The sequence below is a fragment of the Apodemus sylvaticus genome, chromosome 19 (assembly GCF_947179515.1).
Source record: "Apodemus sylvaticus chromosome 19, mApoSyl1.1, whole genome shotgun sequence".
In the NCBI taxonomy this organism is placed as follows: domain Eukaryota; kingdom Metazoa; phylum Chordata; class Mammalia; order Rodentia; family Muridae; genus Apodemus; species Apodemus sylvaticus.
In genome coordinates this window covers 35222243-35243128 of record NC_067490.1, presented here as the reverse complement: position 1 = coordinate 35243128, position 20886 = coordinate 35222243, and the positions used below count along the sequence as shown (strand labels likewise).

General features: G+C 45.6%; 1 protein-coding gene across 1 annotated transcript in view; it reads left to right on the top strand.

The window, feature by feature from the left end:
• Positions 1–20886, top strand: part of Dcbld1 (discoidin, CUB and LCCL domain containing 1) — a 99264-nt gene that overhangs the window by 42872 nt on the left and 35506 nt on the right. Inside the window, exon 3 of the mRNA XM_052164025.1 lies at positions 20550–20684. Coding sequence (XP_052019985.1) covers positions 20550–20684 — 135 coding nt within the window. The remainder of the gene's footprint in view (positions 1–20549; positions 20685–20886) is intronic.

Genomic DNA, 20886 nt, shown 5'->3' with positions numbered 1-20886 from the left:
CTCTTCAGACACCACCAGGTGTGCACATGATACACAGATAGACACTTTTTCTTCCACCCCTTCAACCCTTTAACACTAGGTAAGAGAAATAAAAATGATAGAAAAGAAAGGAAAGTTGTCCCTGAATAAAGTCAGGAGTTGGAAAGACAGGTGATGTCATCAAACTGCTTCCTGCTGGTTAAGGGCATGGAATTCCTTGGGGCAAGTGTGATCTCCACCTTCAGGGTATCTAATTATTCTTCCTGGTTTTTTGCACATGCCATTGTAAAACCATTGCCAGGAAGTTTGGTGAGGTACAGCAGGCTGAGACCTGGACACTCGTGGGCACACCCTGAGACTTAGACCGCTCCCTGCTCCCTGCTCCCCGCCAGATTCCTGACTTGGAACACACATAGACCCAGAACAGAATTCTCCATGCTAATGAAGTACCTAGAAGCCTGAGGGCTTAAGCCCATAATCTTTCCTTCCAAGACAGTCCTCCCTGCAAAAGGTATTTAATGTCAGGTCCACCAAGAGAAGTAGGTAGGGTACATTATACATCCATTTTCTGCCAAAAACACCGTGGGGGATCATGGAAAAGGCATTCGACTACAGATCCATAGCATAATTCTCTCCAGTAGAAGGCCTCTCTGTGCTCCCAGCCACAACCGCCACCAAGCCTGCCTCCACCAAGCTAAGGACAATCACCACTAGGACAAGCCAGAGCTCTGCTTCCCCCCACCCCTCATCCACTCCCAGCCCCGGGCTAGATGCTGTCCCCAGCCCTCAGTCTTCAATTCTGTTCTCAGTTCTTCCTCTACTCCCAGCAGCATCTGGATGTTCAAGGCCTGGGGATCCGTGAACCAACTCCAGCTCCCTTCTCCTTCCAGCGACATCTTGGCACTTCCCTGCAGCCCAGCACACATGCACACATACACACACACACACACCGCCTCTGGGGCCCTAGCATTTATATACCATATAAAAAGCTCTCATAATTCCAAACATCATGCAACTGCAAACTCACATCCCTTCTAGTCAACCACTCTGGACAATCTGAAGCAGCCTGGGATTAAAATGAAAACATATTCTTATTTGTATGTTTGTTTTTGTTTTTTTTTTTAAGAAACCAAAAATACTCCGTACATTCTTATAAAACAAATAAAAGCTAGGCTAAATACCCTTATTTCAAGAGTTCACAGTCACAATCAAATCAAAAAAGTCCAACAGTGTGAAGAAGAAAGTGCTTGTTGCCTGCTAGCCAATCACTGGCTTCTGGTCTCCAAAGCACCTGGGCCACTTCTCCTGCCCGACTCTGCAGCACACACAGCCTGTCGCCTAGGCTGAAGCTGATGCTACTCCACAGCTTTCCTCCTTTGAGATCTGCTGTTGTTGATGAACCGTTCCATGGTACTGGCATCTCAAATTCTGGGTCTCTTTTGCAACTGGGCTGTACCTTCACTAATAGCCTCTCCTGGACTCCCCTCAGGAACTCCCACCATATGACGCCAAGCCTCCTCACCTTCTCTTCACGACTCCTCCATGCCTTTAAAACCAGTAACACCTGGGAAAGCTCTCTGCCCGCACAAGGTACAGTCATGGCTGCCTCTGGCCCAGAGGAAAGATTACCCAAAGATTTCTTAATCCCAGCTGATTCTCCAGTACCAGCTGATCAGTACCAATTATCCTGGCAAAGCAAAGTTTCACTTTAGTGGGTGTTGTCTCTTGTTAATCACAGCCAGTTCTTCCATCCCTGCTGACAAGAATCACAGATTATTAATTTAATATCAATATTAAATTAATATTGATAGAGACTTTGAGGTACTTTCGATCTTCCTTCTGAAACTTCACAAGTCAGGTCTCTGTCATCTGCATTTCTCTCAATATTCGTGTCTCCTAAGCTCATTAAGCTATGCAGACTCAATGGCTTTTCCAATCCAATGTTCTGAAATTCTTCCATAGTCCTCCCCAAAACAAGGTTGGTCTGTCACAGCAATATCATATGAACCTCATACAAATTCTGTCTTAGGCTTTCTATTGATGTGATTTAAAAAAAAAAAAATTGACCAAAAGGAGCTTTAGGGAAGAAAGGGTTTATTTCAGTTTACAACTCTCTCAGATCACACTCTCCCACTCAAAGAGTCAGGGCAGGAACCCAAGGCAGGAACTGGCTTGCTCAGACTAATTTTTAAATACATGACAGGACCATCTGGCCATGGGTGTCACCCACATCAACTACTAATTAAGAAAATGTTCCCACAGAGTTTTCTACAAGTCAGTTTTTGTTGTTGTTTTTTGAGATTGGGTATCTTTGTGTAGCCTTGGCTGTCCTGGAACTTGCTTTGTAGACCATGCTAGCCTCGAACTCATAGAGATCCTCCTGTCTTTGCCTTTCAAGTGTTAGGATTAAAGGCATGCAACACCGCTGCCTGGCTGGCTTCTACAAGTCAGTTTTATGTTGACACTTTTTTCTATCTGAGAAATGGTTCCCAATTCTTAGATAACTGTGGCTGTGTCTAGTTGACAAAATACTAAACTAGCACAGTAGTGTGTGTGTGTGTTGCTAAGAGACTGACCCTTTCAAATGCCTTTGACATAGTAAAAAATTGCAACAGTTCACTAAGACACAAGGACAAACCAGCACTCAGAAGTGCTCTATGAGATGTTGTATGTGCTTAATCCTAGCACTCAGAAGCAGAGACCAGGCAGAGCTCTGTCAGTTAGAACTGTGAGTTAAGAGACCACACCCACTAAAGTGAAACTTTGCTTTGCTGGGTCAATCAATTCTGATCAGCTGGTGCTGAAGAATCAGCCGTGATGAAGAAATCAAGACAGCCTGGTCTTCATGGCCAGTTCCAGTCCAGTCAGCTTTAGTGAAAGCCTGTCTCAAGAGGAAGGAAGGAAAAATGATGGAAAATGTCCCCTTTCTCATCTAGATTGGGGAGCATTTATCAGCTTTGGCTCCTTGGTCTCCTATAATGTTTGTCTTTTGCAAAGTTTGACTAGTGCTACCCAGTTATTTTGTACAGAGCCTGTGAGTTTAGGTTGCTTTGATGTCCTTTGTGATTAAATTCAGATACTGCATTTTTAACCATCACTGTCTGTCTTGAGACAGAATCTCACTGTAACTCAAGCTAGCCTGAAATTAACTGTGTAGCCCAAGCTGGTTTTGAACTCACAGCAATCCTACTGCCTCAGTCTCCCCAGTTCTTTGATTACTTTCAAGAGCCACCACACCTGGCATAGTACTGATGTGTTTATAAAAAGATAAAGAGAGTGGGGATATGTTTTGGTGGATGTGTGGTGAGGTGTGGAGAAGGGGGTGACTCCGTGGGCCCATGCTGAGGCATCTCTTCCCCCTGAGGGAGCAGCCACGTGATGGTATAGTATAGAAGAGAGTTTATTCAGGGCACCTGGGCACGGGGCACGGGGTGAAGGGGAGTTAAGAGGGGAGGGGAGGGAGGGGAGAGAGAAAGAGAGAGAGAGAAAGAGAGAGAGCAGAGAGGTAAAGGCTGGGCATGAGCACGCGAAGGGGGAAAATGGGAAGAGAGGTGGGGAAGGGGCAAGAGGACAGCAGGAGCAAGAAGGGAAGAGCAAAAGAGGAGGGGGCAGCAGCCCCTTTTATTTAGAGTAAGGCACACCTGCCTGTTGCCAGGCAACTGTGGGGCGGAGCTTAGACAAAATGCTAACAAGTACTGCTTTCTAAAGTAGTCTTGTGCATGGTGCTCTTAATCCTAGGACTCCCAGGACTTAAAGTAGAGGCAGGAGCCTTGGAGTTCAAGGTCATCCTCAGCTACAAAGAGAGATGGAGGCCATTCTGGACTATAAAACCCTGTCTCAAAAAGCAAGTAAATAGAAAATAAAAATAAATCAATAGATGGTAATCATTAGGAGATATCTTTATCACACTTCTCAACATCAGGGTCTGTGAGTGGTGTATGCCTCCCAAATGTGATTTATGATGTCATCATCACATTTCTTTGCCTCCCCTTTCAATGTCCCTTTCAATGTCCAATTGTTTTTTTTCTTCCCTATTCAAAACTACCAATTCTGGGTATTTCACACTAGGTGTCTTCCAATAACCAGTTTGTGTTGTTATTCAAATAGAACTGTGGAGGAGAAGGAAGGGGAAGGCTGTTTAGAAGAAGGCTTTAGAAAAACAATTCATCTTATATTTATTTACATTTATAAAACAGTAGAGACTCAATTGAGATAGCAGAGCCAGTTCTGGGAATGCATACATTTACTTTGAAACATACAGGAGGAATGAGCAACCCAGTCGAAATCCAGGCAAATACTGGGATGCAGATGCCTCCCCAGCCTCAGACACTTGGTCCCAAGCTCTTAAGGGAGAATCAACCTGTATTTCTTCTTGGGAAACTACTTGACTCTCCTCGTTCCGTGCCAACCCCCACTGTTTTCTTTTATTTTTTTTTTTAATTTTTTTTATTCGATATAATTTATTTACATTTCAAATGATTTCCCCTTTTCTAGCCCCCCACTCCCCGAAAGTCCCGTAAGCCCCCTTCTCTTCCCCCTGTCCTCCCACCCACCCCTTCCCACTTACCCATTCTGGTTTTGCCGAATACTGCTTCACTGAGTCTTTCCAGAACCAGGGGCCACTCCTCCTTTCTTCTTGTACCTCATTTGATGTGTGGATTATGTTTTGGGTATTCCAGTTTTCTAGGTTAACACCCACTTATTAGTGAGTGCATACCATGATTCACCTTTTGAGTCTGGGTTACCTCACTTAGTATGATATTCTCTAGCTCCATCCATTTGCCTAAGAATTTCATGAATTCATTGTTTCTAATGGCTGAATAGTACTCCATTGTGTAGATATACCACATTTTTTGCATCCACTCTTCTGTTGAGGGATACCTGGGTTCTTTCCAGCATCTGGCAATTATAAATAGGGCTGCTATGAACATAGTAGAGCATATATCCTTATTACATGGTGGGGAATCCTCTGGGTATATGCCCAGGAGTGGTATAGCAGGATCTTCTGGAAGTGAGGTGCCCAGTTTTCGGAGGAACCGCTGAAGGAGTCTGCAGGATGATGAAGTAGGGGGAATATAGGGGTTAGGTGAGTGTGGCTAGGCGGCGTGGGGGAAGGTGTCCAGGCGGGCCCTTGCCTGGGCACCTCTGCCCCTAAGGGACCACACACACACAGACATGGTATAGAATAGAGTTTATTCAGAATAGGGGATGGGAGTTAGTGGTAGAGAGAGAGGGAGAGAGAGAGAGAGAGAAAGAGAGAGTGGAGGCCGGCCATGACCACGTGGAGGGGGGGGAAGAAAGCCCCAGGGGCAGAGAGGTGAGAGTATGTGGGAGAGCGGAGAGCAAAGAGGGAGAGGAGGAGCAAGTAGCCCCTCTTATAGTGGGCCATATCTCTGGGGCGGGGCATACCTGGCTATTGCCAGGTAGGTGTGGGGTGGAGCTTACACAAAACCCCAACAACCGCCAGACTGATTTCCAGCCCCCACTGTTTTCTAAGCCATTCAAATAGTGTTAAATTTTGTCATAATAGTTTGTATTTTAAAAATGGTTGTGTTTTGTGCAAAGAAAGGTGGCTCACACCTTTAATACCAACAACACTCGGAAGGCAGAGGCAGATAGATTTCTGAGTTTCAGGACAGCCAGCGCTATACAGAGAAACCCTATTTCAAAAGCTAAAAATCAATCAATCACTCACTCACTCAATCAATCAATCATTCTGTTCTAGCATCTGCAGAAACATGGTAGTGTGGAATTCGGGCTTTTTGCTCTCCAATCTTCATATAGATCTTCATATAGGCTCTCCAAACCCTCTCCCTACCCCATCCCTATGTTTTCCCCCTAAATGCATCATGTTAGATTTTTTGAGGCAGTGTAAAAAAAACAAGGCAAAAAAAGACAAGAGTCAAACCTATAATAGACAAGAGTGTGATTATTAGTAGACACAGAAAGGGGCAGCTAGTGGAGGTGGGGGTGCGGGGTGGGGAGGGAGTGGGAGGTAGGGGGGCAGGAGTAAGAGACTTAAGGATCTGCTTAGGTAAAAAGCTGGCTGGGACCCTTTATAGGGGTGGGGTAAGGGGCTTGGGAATGAAGAACTTGTAGGGGGGAGGGGGAGGGGCGCTGGATACCTATCTCCTGCAGTCTGCCCTTCCTGAAATTGCTTGCCAAGCCAGTACTGTCTGTGGGACCGCGAAAGGCTGTGTTCTGGTTGAGCAAGGCTTAACTTCCGGAGACTCCGCAGATTAATTCTACAAGTTGGCCTGTTGGCCATGCTCCCAGACACTAGGTTTCTGACATGAGGCCCCCAACTCCATAATCCTGTGGCCATCAGTCACGTAGGCAACGCCCCAAGCCCCTGGTATTCTGTCTGGACTCCACCCCCACAGTCACCTGGCTACAGCCAGGTAGGCCTTGCTCACTATAAAAGGGGCCGCTTGCCGCCGCCTCCTCTCTCTCTTTTGGTCTTTTCTCTTACTCTCTTGTTCTCCTTTGTCTCCTTGCTTTCCTTCTCCCCGCATTCCCTTTCCCGTCTCTCCACGTGGTCTTTCCACGTGGCCATGGCTGTCCTCTACTTTTTTACCTTCTCTCCCTCCCTTTCCCCCTCCCCCTCTCCTTCCTTCCCTCCCTCCCTCCTTCCTTCCCTCCCTACCTCCCTTCCCTTCTCTACAATAAACTCAAAAACCATGGACTGCTTCTCATCTGGACCCACCATGCTGGAGCAATGTTCCCCCCCAACGAGCTGCACCTAACATCCCGTGGAAAACCTCACAGTGTTCTAACCATGGTCACCCGCTGAGCCAAGCTGCCAGACCAGACCAAGGACTCTCGCCAAGGACCAGCCAGCAGCCGCCCCCCCACCCCCCCCACCCCCCCGCACCCCACACACACCGGCCATCTTCCCTTCTGCCTCAGGCCAAAGCCCCCCCGGGGAGGGGGCCCACCTGGTTCTCAGCTCTTCCACGACATCCAGCAGTGTCTGCTGGCAATATCCAGCAGACCGAGAACCCCAAGACTGAGCCTTCCCCACCCCCCACAGACTGGGGTCTCATGGCACATCACAGCTAGATGCCCACCGGTGGCGTGGGGCCGTGCACAGTCCAACTCCCAGAGTCCACCTGCCCAGTGTCCCGAGTTCTGGCGGGAGGCATGTCACCTCCCCCATTCCCCATAACTGTCCTTCTGTGATCAGCCTTTTCAACTCTGGTATCTCGTTTCATAACCAAGACACTCTATCACTTCATTCAGCTTTGAGCCCTTTATATTTGCTGATATCAAATTTCCCAGTCAAGGATCACCTGTTCTAGAAAAATCTCTGATGTCCTGTAGCTGCAGTCCCTCCCTCTTTGCTGTGCTCTGAACCTTTAGCAGAACATATATTTCAGATTTGGACAGTTATTTCACCGTTACCAGAGGTGTTGGGCAGTGGATGTCTTTGAGCAGAGGGGTACCCTTTATCCATCTTTTCTTATTCTTGAATGTTTAGCATTGCCTTTGCCATTCCAGATGTTTAAACAATGTTTACATGTAGTTTGATTTTTTCAGCAAATATATAAAGCTGACTTCTTACTGAAGAGAAATTTGAATGTCACTGTCTTCACACCAAAGGAGGAGTCACATCTGGACTTTACTGTCTGCAGATATCCTCATTTAAGGGAAGCTTGTAATAGGTTTTTCCACCAACATAATAGGCCAGTTGAAGCCAAATTAGAAGTATAAAAGCAGGTTTATTTAGGAACAGTTCTCATGAGTTCACCAGTCTTAGAGGATGAGGCTGGAGGAGCCTCCCTGAAGATAGGGAGACAGAGATGGAGGGAGGGAGAGAGGGGAGGAGACAGGGAAATTTTGAGAGGTTAAATAGGTGACCCTGCCGCCGCCGCCGCCGCCGCCGCCGCCGCCGCCGCCGCCGCCGCCGCCGCCGCCGCCGCCGCCTATCCCTGTTTGAAACTTAACAGCTTGGTTTTCCATTCACTTTCAGTGTGGAAATCTGTGAAACAGGATTGGAGGTCCACGTGACCCAACACCTAGCTGTATGTGTACAGGACTCAGAACCTGCTTCCTCCCGATATTCTCCCCTCTGAATAACTCTAAAACATGGATTCTGTTACTAACCACTGTGCATAATAAGGAAGCTCAAGGAACTTGCTAAATTCGCCCAGCACTTAGGATTCAAGTGAACAGCTGACCCTAGAAGTTCGCTCTTAATTAAGCACCACACCATCCCAATTCAGTGTGACAAAGGCCATCTGAGCCCTTGCCTTGTGTGTTACATACACCCCCGGCTTGTGACTCATGTGTGTCTCTTGCTGGAGGAAATGGCCACTTCAATGGGACTTTTCAGAAGGACATCCTGGAACCAAACCAAGGTTGCTTGAGAAAGGAGTCACAGAGCTTGCTGAGAGGATTACTGAGAAGCCAGGGTGGTCTTGGCGGAAGGAAATGGTAGTCAGTTTTGCTTTGCTCTGTGCTTTGAGCCATAGGAAATCAAGAAGTTCAAAGATCAGTTTCTCTTTCCTGTATCTCCACCCCCATCATATATTTTTAACCATTATCAATGACTTACAAATATACCTTTACATTAACTGTTAATGTTTATACCACACTAAAAACAAGATAAATGGAAACAGTAGGAACTATGATTTTCCCCCCCTGAGACAGGGTTTTCTGTGTAGCCCTGGCTGTCCTGGAACTCACTCTGTAGACCAGGCTGGCCTCAAACTCAGAAATCCGCCCGCCTCTGCCTCCCAAGTGCTGGGATTAAAGGTGTGCATCGCTACCGCTCAGCCTGATTTTTTTTTTAATAAGTAAGATTTCTAAGTTTCCTGGATGGTAGGTATTTAGCATACTACAATAGCATCTTGTCATTATGATTCTTGATTTTTGGTTTTAATTCTAAAGAGAGAAAACAAAAACTCAGAAACCACCATTTTACAAATAATTCTCCTCTCAGACCTGAGGGAGTAAATAGTAAAATTCTTAAGCTTTTGGAAGTTAAAAACACAGAACCTTGAAAGTAATTTCCAGCATATAAAAGGCTGGGTTTTTTTTTTTTTTTCTAAAAGTTCCCTTCTGGTAGTCATTAACATAACCATCGCCTCCAGGGAGGAAAAGCTACTTCCCTGGAAACACTAATTCAATTGCCACCCTTTGTCAAGGATGGCTTGGTAGGGTGCTGTGCTGATCAGAGAGGCAAGTCTTCACTCTTGAGTCCCCGAACCCCAAGGAAAGAAAGCTGCACCTTTGTCTAGGAATCTGTCTGGCTCTGATTTTTTTTTTTTTTTTTTTTTTTTTTTTTTTTTTTGTCTGCGAACCAGAGACCAAAATTTCTCCAGGGGCACCACTTACATTGTTCTGCAACTGTGGTTTTAATGGCACAACCCAAGACTGTCTCCTTTTTCATGCTAATTCTCCTTTTCAAAGAAAATGGCTCTGAAGATTCTATCATTTTTGTACAATGAATGACCTTGCTGCAATTAGTGAGCCTGGAAAAACCCTGCTATTTGACTGCATTGAAAACCAAAATGAGAAATGGGCAGAAAGCTAAATGTAGCTTCAGTACGTCTTGGCAATTGTCTCATCAGCATGTCCCGTCCTTCAGCACAAAGCTGGACCATGCTGGGTACCACTTTCCTGGCAGCTGACAGTGTGCCAAGTGGCTAGCCTTGCCAGTGCTGTTCCCAGGGAAGGCCACTGAGCCCCACCAGGCATGTCCTCATCTGTCGGGAAAATTATATATGTAGTTCAGAAGGGGCTCCAGGTGGCTAATGTGGAGTTGAAGAGGCATTTCTCTTGTTCCTTTTAATTTGTGACAAGCCTCAAAGGAGGTAGGTTTTGATTTGGTGCCTGTGTGGTTTTTTTTCCATTGACACTGGCTATGGGGGGTAGGGGGTGGGGGAAGGAAGGGACTGTGTTTTTTAGTGTTGTTCAGGGGACCCTTTCACCCATAAGATAGCTAGCGACTTAGTCGTTTAGCTCCAAAATCAAAACCACATACCCACCAGAAACGAGTTGGGACTGTTTCTAGTTCTGCACTCATTGCCTTGCCGTGCAAGGATAGGGAGGGCAGTCTGTGGACAAGAGCTGTGAACTGCTGCACAGATTCCAGGTTAGCCTGGAGCAGGCAGTTGATAACACAGCTCTGTTTTATTCATGCACAGAAATAAAGGCTTTCCTTTCCAGTTGCGGATGTAGCAGACAGGGGTTGCACTCAAGATAGGGAGCTCCTGCTGTCCTGATCAGGAGGACTTGGTTTCAAGTCTGCTGACAGATGTTCTACTATTTAGGATCACTAAATAGTTCTTTCCCATGACACAGGGCCACCAATTACCTATGGGAAGTAAAAATTATTTCTTCCCTGATTTATGTCCTGTCCCAGTCACTTGGAGATTTGTGATTGAAGCCTTAGAAAGAACTTGACACACAGATAAGAGTAGAGATTACAGGGCTGAGAAGGTGTTTTGGTGGTTCTTAGAGTGCCTCCTTATCTGCTTATAATATCAGTCCTTGCACTGGGGATGTGGGGGCAGGAAGTTTTAGAGCTTCCTTAGCTACATAATAAATTCTAGGCCAGACTGGGCTACATGAGACCCAGACTCAGAAAGAAAAAGAAAGAGCGAGGGAGAAGGGAGGAAATAGGCAGTAACAAAGAAGGACTTAGATGCTGGGTTTCAGTGCTGTGACACTCACAACACCGCTGTCCAAGAACCAGACATCCTTAGAAAGTGTGTGCCCTAATTTTAGAAATGTAGGGCTCAGACTGACTCTGAAATGAAAACAGGTTTGCCAATCAAAGAACACGGCCTGAGACAAGAGTATTAATAACCAAGACGGCCAAAATTATGTGGTAATAATAAGATGGTCAAAATTAAGAGCTACTGAGCTCTCGTTTGAGTTAACAATAAAATTTCACTTTTTCAAATGTTTTAGTATAGGAGAACCTCCTCTTAAAAATCAAGCGGCAACTACTCAGTTAAGAGCAGGCAAGCAACACTTCACAGCAGGGTTATGCTTGGATGTGAGAAATAAGACCCTTCCCCCATTCTCTAATAATGATGAATTTAAAAGATGTGCAAAAGCAAAACAGAAAGGGCCACCAGCACAGAGAAGAGTCAAAATGTCTGAGTGTTGTTTGGCATGAGATGGTGCTTTTTTTGCGTCCCCAACTGAGGTGTTGGAGGGATGGTATTAGGGTTTTTGAGGCTATAGGTAGGCCTACGAACTCTATAAACATCATAACGTGAAACAGACCCCACATGCAGGAAATTTATTGGGAAGCAGAGGAGAAGGCTGCTTCTGAGTGGAACAAGGGACAGAGGGTCAGCTGTGATGGTTGTTGGTGACAGTGGAAATGTGTCGAATTTGGTGGCTTTTGAGGACACTTAATCACTGAAGGCAGATAGGGGGCGCCCCTGATTCTGGAATGTGGCTATTCCTAACAGATAGAGCACTTACTGCTCTTGCAGAAGACCTGAGTTTGGTTCCCAGCACGCACGTGGCTCACAACCATCAATCTTCTGGTCCCTGTGCAGTCACCAGGCATACACTATGTACAATCATGTGTGATATGTACATGCAGGTAAAAATACTCATACGCATGAAATAAATATGAAGAAAGCAGTCCCCAATGAATGAAAATTCCTGCCCTCTTTTCCCACAGATTGTTACGATCTTCAAGCCCTTTTGTACAGAGCTGTCTTCTAAGACTCTGACGAGTTGTTGCTTGCCGGAGGCCCCTGAGTGAATAACAGGGAGCTGGGGATCAATGCAAAAGCAAGAGGAATTTATTGTTCCAGTACATCGGCGTAGTCCTGCACCCAAAGGAGAGGCAGCCACCTCCGGCAGCCCCTTTTGGCCAGTTTTTATACAGTTTCCAGGGGCAGAATGGAGCATCAGCAACTAGGCACAATATGATCAGCAGAGCAGTGTGACTTTTAAACTGATTGGTTCTTAGGAAATGAGGTAGCAAATGCCCCTTATCTGCAGGTGGCCAATGGTCAGTCTTTCTGAGGAATGTAATTAGCCTCTCCCTTCTGGAGGGGAGGGGTTCTTATGTGCTCTATGACCTTTCTCTTCCTGGAGGGAAGGGGACTGGTGGGATTTTCCAAAGTTCTTCAGTCTCCCTTCATAAATGTCTCAACCTCTTGATTCAGGATGCAAAACCTTCTGTAATGACTATTCTGGGGCTTGGGACTGTCTCCCCTCTTTCTGTCCATGGGTTGGAGCAGACTGCCCACTTCTTTCCAACCCAGAGTTCTGAGATGAAGGGGACCTAGAGCTGATCCTAATGAAGTTTAGGAACCCTTTCATTGAAAATGGATGTGACAATTTCTTCCACCAAGAAATCAACTGAGCAGTTTTGTTTTCTGAGCATTGAATGTACCTTATTCGAGCCAAAATGGTACAAGTCAATGTGGCATTCAACGTGGCTTCCACTTTGTTGTGTTTTGTTTTCTAAGATAGGGTCTCCTGTAGTAGCTCATTCTAATTTACAAATTGCTCTCAGCTAAAGATAGCCTTGAATTTCTTATCTTCCTGCCTCCATCTCCTAAGTCCTGAGATTACAGGTGAATGTGCCAACATGCCTGGCTTCAACAAGGCTTCTTTGGAGGGGTTTTGTTTTTAAGGGAGGAATGGCTAACTTATTTTAGTTGAGGTTTTTAGTCTATAATACGAGGGAGACTGGGATGAAGTAGGAAAATCAGAATTCCAAGGTCATCCTTGGCTACATAGTGAATTCAAGATCAGCTTATACTATATGAGATCTTACACACACATACACACACACACATCACTCTAAAGTAGATATAGTAAGTGTTGTTTCCTTTAAAGATTTATTTATTTTATGTATGTGAGTTTACTGTAGTTGTCTTCAGACACACCAGAAGAGGGCATTGGATCCCATTACAGATGGTTGTGAGCCACCATGTGGTTGCTGGGAATGGAACTCAGGACCTCTGAAAGAGCAGTCAGTGCTCTTAGCTGCTAAGCTATCTCTCAAGCCCCAAGTGTTGTATTTTATAAAAAAGAAGAAGGAAGAGGAGAAGCAGGAGGAGGAGGAGCAGCCAGGAATATGTTTGGTGGAGGCATGGTATGGTGTGGTGGAAGAGGATACCTCTACTGACCCACGCTGAGGCATCCCTTCCCCCTGAGGTACCAGCTACAGAAGGAGAATAGTATAGAATAGAGTTTATTCAGGGCATGGGGAGGTGAATTGAGGGGGTGGTAGAGACCGAACAGAGAAGGCAGAGAGACATTAGAGGAGTAGAGGCTGGCCATGAACATGTGGAGAGAGACCTGGGAGGGGGATGGGGAGAGAAATGACAGAGAGGGAAGAGAGTGAGAGAGTGAGAAAGCAAGAGAGAGAGGAGGGGGCAAGCAGCCCCTTTTATAGTGAGTCAGGCATACCTGGCTGTTGCCAGGTAATTGTGGGGTAGAGCTTAGACAGAATGCTAACAACATCCAGTCTGTGCAAACTAATGTCCTAGTCATAAAATAGCAAAAAGACTGTTGAGAAACTCTGATAATTAAGGTCATACATGACCAGCTCCAGATAGCTCCTCTGAGCTCAGTGCAAAATGGGGAATGCATTTTACCAGCAAGGCTTCCCCTTCTCTGACCTTGTCTGGGGACCTGAGCCCCTACACACTGTACTCGGAGAAGGTCAAAGAGTCCTTGGCAGACCTACAAGTTCAAGGTCAATTTCTTTGCTCATTAGAACCTGCCCAGCAAGTACCTGGGATTCCTGGAATGCTTCTCCATACAAACTAAGCGTGCCAACGATTTCATTCACTCTGAAAACCCCTTCCCACTCTCCAAGGGGGAGAGTTCCTTATAGGCCTTGTCCACCCTGAATAAAATGAATACATATAAGCTCACCCCAAATAAAGGTATGTCATCTAAGAGAAATTACAATCATCTAAGAGAAATCATCTATTTCAGTTAAAATCCTTGGAGAAGGCCTTCTCTCCTCCCTGGCACTCACTCCCACCTGGGCTGGGATCCTGCAGACCCGCCCCTTCCTGTCCCCCAGCCCCGCCTACTGCATCCTTTCTGCTGGTGTAACTCTCCATCTGCACACCCTGAGGAGGAAGTACACCTGTATACCACGGAAAAGAACTAGAGATATAGCCCCGTGGTAGCGCTCTTGCCTAGCCCCTGCAAGGCCCCCGTCCTCAGTGACACATTGTGGAGTGAGTGGGTTGTCATCCTTGACGGAGCCTGGCTTGAAAACAGAACTTTGCTTGAGCAGCCAGGGTCTCTTCCTAGTTCTTGTTGGATATCTCTTCCCTTTTAACTATAGGAAAACAGTTTCTGTCAGGTCCAGAGGAAACCCTATCTTCCCTCAAATTCTTGCAGTTATTGTGAAGCTGATTCCCTTCTGCCAACTAACCATTTCCCCTTTCACTGGCAGAAGGAACTAAGCAATTAGCGTACCGAAGCCCATGCTGGCTTCCAGACTCCCACAAAATCACCAGTACGCGTTAGACATTTCAGAGACCTTGCTAGTATCCTGGCTCAGCCTCTCACCCTCTCCAGACTTCCTTCACCTCATGCGCTTCCTCACCCAGCTATCCATTCTCCTTATGTAGGGGCCCATGATCCACTGAAGAATGATATCCCAGACTCAAACAGTCTGTAAATGAAGAGTGTTTTATCCTGCAGAAGTCCCGCATCCTGGGGTCTCCCACTACCAGACTAGAGAGCCAACCAAGTGAGTTTGCAGGCCTGATTTAAAGCACCTTAGGGAATTCTGGGGTAGGTGCCCTCTACGTTAATCTCTATAGACATTTCAGTCCCTGGGTGTGGAGGCTGGAAACTTCTAGGGAGGTCTGGAAACTGTTGCTGAGGAAGTCTGGAAACTGCTGCTGACCCATTGTCCTTGCCTCCAGCCAGGTGGTGGGACAGCTTCTGAGGCCTGGACTTGCCTGGAATTGCCCAGTTCTTGGAAATAGAGATTTAGGCCTGCTCTCCTGAACTGCCAGTTTGAAGCCTGTCGTGGAGTCAGCCTAGCCTTCTAACTTATAACCCTGCTGTTTCAGCTGTGCTCCCTCCCTTTTGTCTCCTGCTCTCGGTCCACTCTTTCCCTTCGTGTCTTGCTTTCTCCCTGCTCTCCTGTCATGGCCACGTTCAGTCTATTACTCTGCTCCGGACTGTTTCAGATGCCTCTGACTATTTTCTCCCTCATATCTGCAGTGAAAACCTTCCACTTAACTATACCTTGGATGCGACATGGCATGTGTTTAGACAGCTTCTAATCTGAGGAAATGAATGTACAGCTGGCAGTCCTTGGGACAGGTGATAATTTGGGTGCCTTGCCCAACAGGCTGTGCTGTGATCAGGGCTCCAGTCTCATCCCCATCCTGAACAAAGGCTCACTCACGCTGTAGTGACATTCCACGGGACACCCATACAGGTTTCTCCTCCTCCCCGCCTCCCCAGGATGTATCCCTTTGTGGCGTACTGTTAAGCCTGAGATAGACTGGGGCTGGGCGTCAGGGTCACTAAAGAACAGTGGCAGCCTTGGCTTTCTTTGAACTTTTCCTAGAAATGTCTTTGTGCTTTGGCAGGATAAAACCAGATAGAACTTTCCATGTGTATTTGGCATCTAGGGAATCATATATTGTATAAATGTGTGTGATGACCCATATTCTTATCTATTTGTGAAATAAGCCGGAAGTTTTGCAACATTTCAATTCTGAAAGCTTGGAAAGTGGGAAGTTGAATTATGTTGGGTTACCAATTTAGATTCATTTACCCGAGTTTTTAATCAGAATTCATTAGGAAGCCGTGGAAAGTTAGGAAGAGACTTCGTATTTAACGTAATTGGAGAGGCGTGCTCAAGCAGAGACTCAGGTAGAAAAAGATCCTAACTTATTTACTGCTCTAAGTTATTTTATTTTTACTATTCGGCTTGTACACTTCTATACTAACCTCTCTGCAAAGGGCAAGTGCTTGCTCTACAAATATGCAAAACAAACTGGGAGAGTTAAGCTCAGCCTACAGAGAGGCCTATGACAGACACTTCATGATTGCCAATTTTGTCAACTTGGCAAAACTAGAGTCACCTGGTAAGAGAGAACTCAATTAGGAAACTGCCTACCAGATTGGTCTGTGGCCAGTTTCCTTCATTAATGATCCATGCGGGGAGGGCCCAGCCTATTTGGGTGGTGCCACTTCTGGGCAGGTGGACTGGATGTATGAGAAAGCAAGCTGAGAAAGCCATGGGGAATAAGTCAGCAAGCATCGTCCTTCATGACCTCTGCTTGATAGCGGACTCTAACTTGTAAGATGAAGTAAACCCTTTCCTCCCCAAATAGGTTTTGTTCATTGTTTTACCTCGGCGAGAAGACCCTAACAAGGACGATAGATTAAATTGCCTGTCTTTTAATATTCATAATACAGTGTTAAATTTTGTAAAACTTCTAATTTATAACGTTTGTGTATGCTGGGTCTAATAGTTACTTTTGTCTTACTCTGAGAAGATTCTCTGATAAAAGCAACCGAAGGAGATACGTTTTACTCTGGCTTATTGTTTGAGGATACAGTTTATCCTGACCGGGAAATGCCGGCAGCAGGAACTTGAGGGAGCTGGTCAGTTGCTTCTGAAGTTTAGAAAGCAGACAATGATGGGTCTTCTGCTCACGAAGCCTCTGTGTAGTCCAGGACTCAAGGCTGGGGAGTGGGTGCTCTCCAGCTTTAGGGTGGGACTTCCATCTCTACCGCATCAAGATGCTCTGTCAGCGATGCCCAGAGGCTGACCTAGATAGTTTCTTACAGGTTCATTCAGAGACTCGCCTTTTAAGCGATCCTAGCTTCTGTCAAGTTCATTGCTAATCATTATGAGTCATATCAGGTGTACACATGCTAGGCAAGCATTTTAGCACTGAGTTACATACATCCCCAACCCTTAGGTTTCTGAGACATGCCCCAAGCATGTTCCCCCAGCTACCTTTGGATTCCAAATCCGTCTGCCTTCTCTTCTCAGGTGCTTCTGGAGAACCAGCTCTATTATACAACTATCTTCTTACTTTGGTACAGTTCATTTCTTTCCTGTTGTATTTAAAAGCGAGTGTATTTTAAGAATGTTCCAAATGACCTTTTATTGGGGTTTGGCTTTTTGTTTGTTTTTGGGTTTTGTTTTGTTTTTTGGAGACAGGGTTTCTCTGTGTAGCCCTGGCTGTCCTGGAACTCACTCTGTTAACCAGTCTGGCCTCGAACTCAGAAATCCATCTACCTCTGCCTCCCAAGTGCTGGGATTAAAGGCGGTGTGCCACCACCGCCTGGCTGGGGTTTGGCTTTTTATAAATTGTTGTAAATAGAAGAACATTTCAACACAAGCAGTAATTGAATTCTGCCAGAAATGAAGAAGCAAACATGAGATCATCTTGCGCTGTGGACACAGTCTAAAGAGAAGACATGCATTTGGTTTTTTTGGGTTTTTTGGGAGGGGGAGTGTTAATCGAAGATGCACTTGTATAGCTCTTTGTATATGAGCTATTCTAAGTAACCTGGAAATATTACCATGGGGAAGTATTGATATGTGATAAGAGCTTCCAAAGGGGGAAGTGGGATCTGGGAAGATGGCTCAGGTAGCAGATTGCCTCCTCCAAACATGAAGACCTGAGTTCTGAGTTCCAGTACCTAAATAAAAGCCAGGCACTGCAGTTCATTAGCCACACAGCCCAGCCAAAATCCACATATTCCAGGTCCAGTTGTAAGACTCGGGGAAGTCTTAACTTACCGGAGAGACCCCCTGAGTGGACCACTTGGAGACAGAAGTCAATGCAAAAGGCAAGAGGATTTTTATTTAATATCCACCCTGCACATGGGGGAGAGAACAACCACCCTCACTGGGCTGTGCAGGCCTTTTATACAGTTCTCAGGGCAGCTGCCATTGGGCACAATGTGATTGGCAGAGCAGTGCTACCTTTAAACTAATTGGTCGTTAGGGGATGAGGTAGGTGGGCAACAGACTCTGGGCCTTTCCTAGCCTCAGGGACTTCCCTGTGGTCTAAGGAGTGTAATTTAGCCTCTCCCTTATGGAAAGGGGTACACTGGCCCTTCTGGGAGGGGCCAAGTGTTCCTTGACCTTTCCAAAGTTCCTGAGTTAGCGCTTTCACAGTGAGGGGTTGTTTCAAAAACTTAATATTAAAGGGCCTCTTATCAGTTAAGAGCACTTGTCGCTCTGCAGTGTACCAAGTTCAGTTTACAGAACCCATATGGCAGCTCACAAACATCTGTAGCTCCAGTCCTAGGAGATCCAACACCAGTCTCTGGTCTCTGTGGGTACCGGGCATGCACATAAGTTATGCAGTGGAGGAAGACGCCCAAGGTTGGCCTCTGCTCTCTTTCCCCTTGCACAGGCACAAATGTGCCCCCCACTTGTTCATGCACACTTACCTCACACACAAGTTTAATGGATGAATTAGGGGCAAGAAGGCTTGGATCACACCCTAACTTAATAACAGACAACAGCAGCGATGTGGGGCAAGACAATAAGGCCCCAGCCCTCTCTTATTCTCTTAGAGTTTCAGTTTGTTCCTTCCTGGTCAGGATGTTGATTACTTGGGGTTTTGATCTATTGAATAGGAGGATCATTTTGATCCAATGATTTTTTTTTTTTTGGGTAATATGAGCCAGTTTGATTCCTAATGAGTGGGAGTGGTCATTTCTTTCCAAACCTCTTCTTGCTTAGTCTGACTGTTGCAGCTGCTGCTATTGGCTGCCTCTGGGGTATTATTATTTTTTTTAAAAAAAGATGTATTTATTTATTACATGTAAGTATACTGTAGCTGTCTTCAGACACACCAGAAGAGGGCGTCAGATCTCATTATGGATGGCTGCGAGTCACCATGTGGTTGCTGGGATTTGAACTCAGGACCTTTGGAAGAGCAGTCAGTGCTCTTAACCACTGAGCCATCTCTCCAGTCCCCCCTCTGTAGTATTCTAAGAGAAGTCGGTGAAGAATCTCTCTTCAAAACTTGCTTGTGGAACTGGGTGTGGTGGTATATGCCTTTAGTCCCAGCACGAGATGGGGAACAGATGGATCTCTGAGTTGTAGGCCAACCTGGTCTACATAGTAAGTTCCAGGTCAGCCAAGACTATGCAATGAGACTGTCTCACAATAAAGGGAAAAACAAAACCAGAACTGGCTTGGGGATCCAACAATGATGACTGCATGGGTAAAGGTTCTTACTGTCAGTCCAAGCAGTCACAGAATCAAGTCCAAAAATCCTCTGACCTCCACAAGCACACCATGGAATGCTGTCTTCCACTGCACTTTATTTAAGTCATTGTAGGAAGGGTTTTAGTTTCTGGTTTATGCTCAGTCTCATTTTTCTCTTTGAAATTTATCATCGTTGTTATTGCTTTTCAAGCGCTTTTCTCTAGAAACCATTTTACAATCGGTTTTTTGTTTGTTTGTGTTTTAGACATGTCTCACTCTGTAGCCCAGGCTGACTTTGAACTCATGGAGATCCTACTACCTCAGACTCCTGAGTCCTGGGATTACAGGCATAAGCTACCACACCAAGTTAGAAATGTTATTACTCATTAAAATGGAGTTTACAGATTTGCTTCATTTTGTTGTTTGTTTGTTTGTTTGTTTGTTTGTTTGTTTGAGACAGGGTCTTATTGTTTATCTCTGGCTGGTTTGGAAGTCTCTATATAGACCAGGCTGGTCTCAGAGTCACAGAGATCACCTATATATCCCTCAGGGGTTCTAGGGCTAAAAGTATGTGTCATCATGCCTTGCAAACTTTATAGTGTTTGCCTTTGGAAATCACTTTAGAGGCTAAGACAGAGGATCACCAAATTCTAACCTAGATAGACTATCTTTTAAGACCATCTCAAAGGGAGGCAGGAAATCACTGCTTTTGAACAGACTTTGCCATGCAAATCAAAACGTGGTCTGTGTTACCACAGAAGTTAGTGCAAGAAAAAAAATATGAACATTGCATATGAGCAAAACCTTAAATTTTTTATTACATTTATTCTTTGGATGTGTGTGGGTACATGCGTGCGTGCGTCAGAACTCTGTGGAGGTTAGCCATACCTCCGTACATTGCAGGTGTTAGAGGAGTTTTCCTTCTCCTTTTACCACATGGGTACCATTCCTCAGGCTCAGGACAAGTACCTTCCCCTGCTGAGCCAAACCGTCTAACCAGCCCAGTAATTTTTCATTGCACGATATATTTTCACCTGGAACCACCTTTGAATCAGTTTCTTAGGAGGATCCTAGAGTATGTTCTCTGATAAATTATTTCTTAGTTACTTTGACATCTGTTTTGTCAGGTTTTCCTATTTGCTGGGCTGTTCATAATGAGCAACTTCTTAACCGCTGAGCCCTGGCTCCAGCACAATAAGCAACTTCTAAACTATTGCTTGTCTGTGGTAGGCTGCTCCACCCCTGGCTGAGCTGTCCAATCAGGTTTACAGATTGGTCTCTGTCAAACAAAATTCCAGATAGAAAAGAATTTAAAATTTTGCATGGATTAGAGGGCATATCTGGTCTCTAAAAGAAACTTCTCTGCTCTTGGTAAGTTTTCAAATGTACCACACGTGTGCTTTGTTTCCAGGTCCGTACTGTGGGAGTTGGGCTGTTCCCAAAGAACTCTGGCTGAACTCAAACGAAGTGACTGTCCGCTTCCAGAGTGGCGCTCACATTTCTGGCCGGGGCTTTCTGCTGGCCTACGCCAGCAGTGACCATCCAGGTACCACAGAAAAAACCGTCAAACCTATCCACCTAGGAATTTCTTCTGCTCTTTATTTCTCCCTCTGGGCATAATTGTGATCTCAGACGCAGCAGTAAAATATGAGAACAAACTGGACACGGAGGCCCCATGCCTTTAATCCCAGCATTCCAGAGCCAGGGGCTGGCTGATATCTGTGATTTTTGAAGCCAGCCTGGTCTAC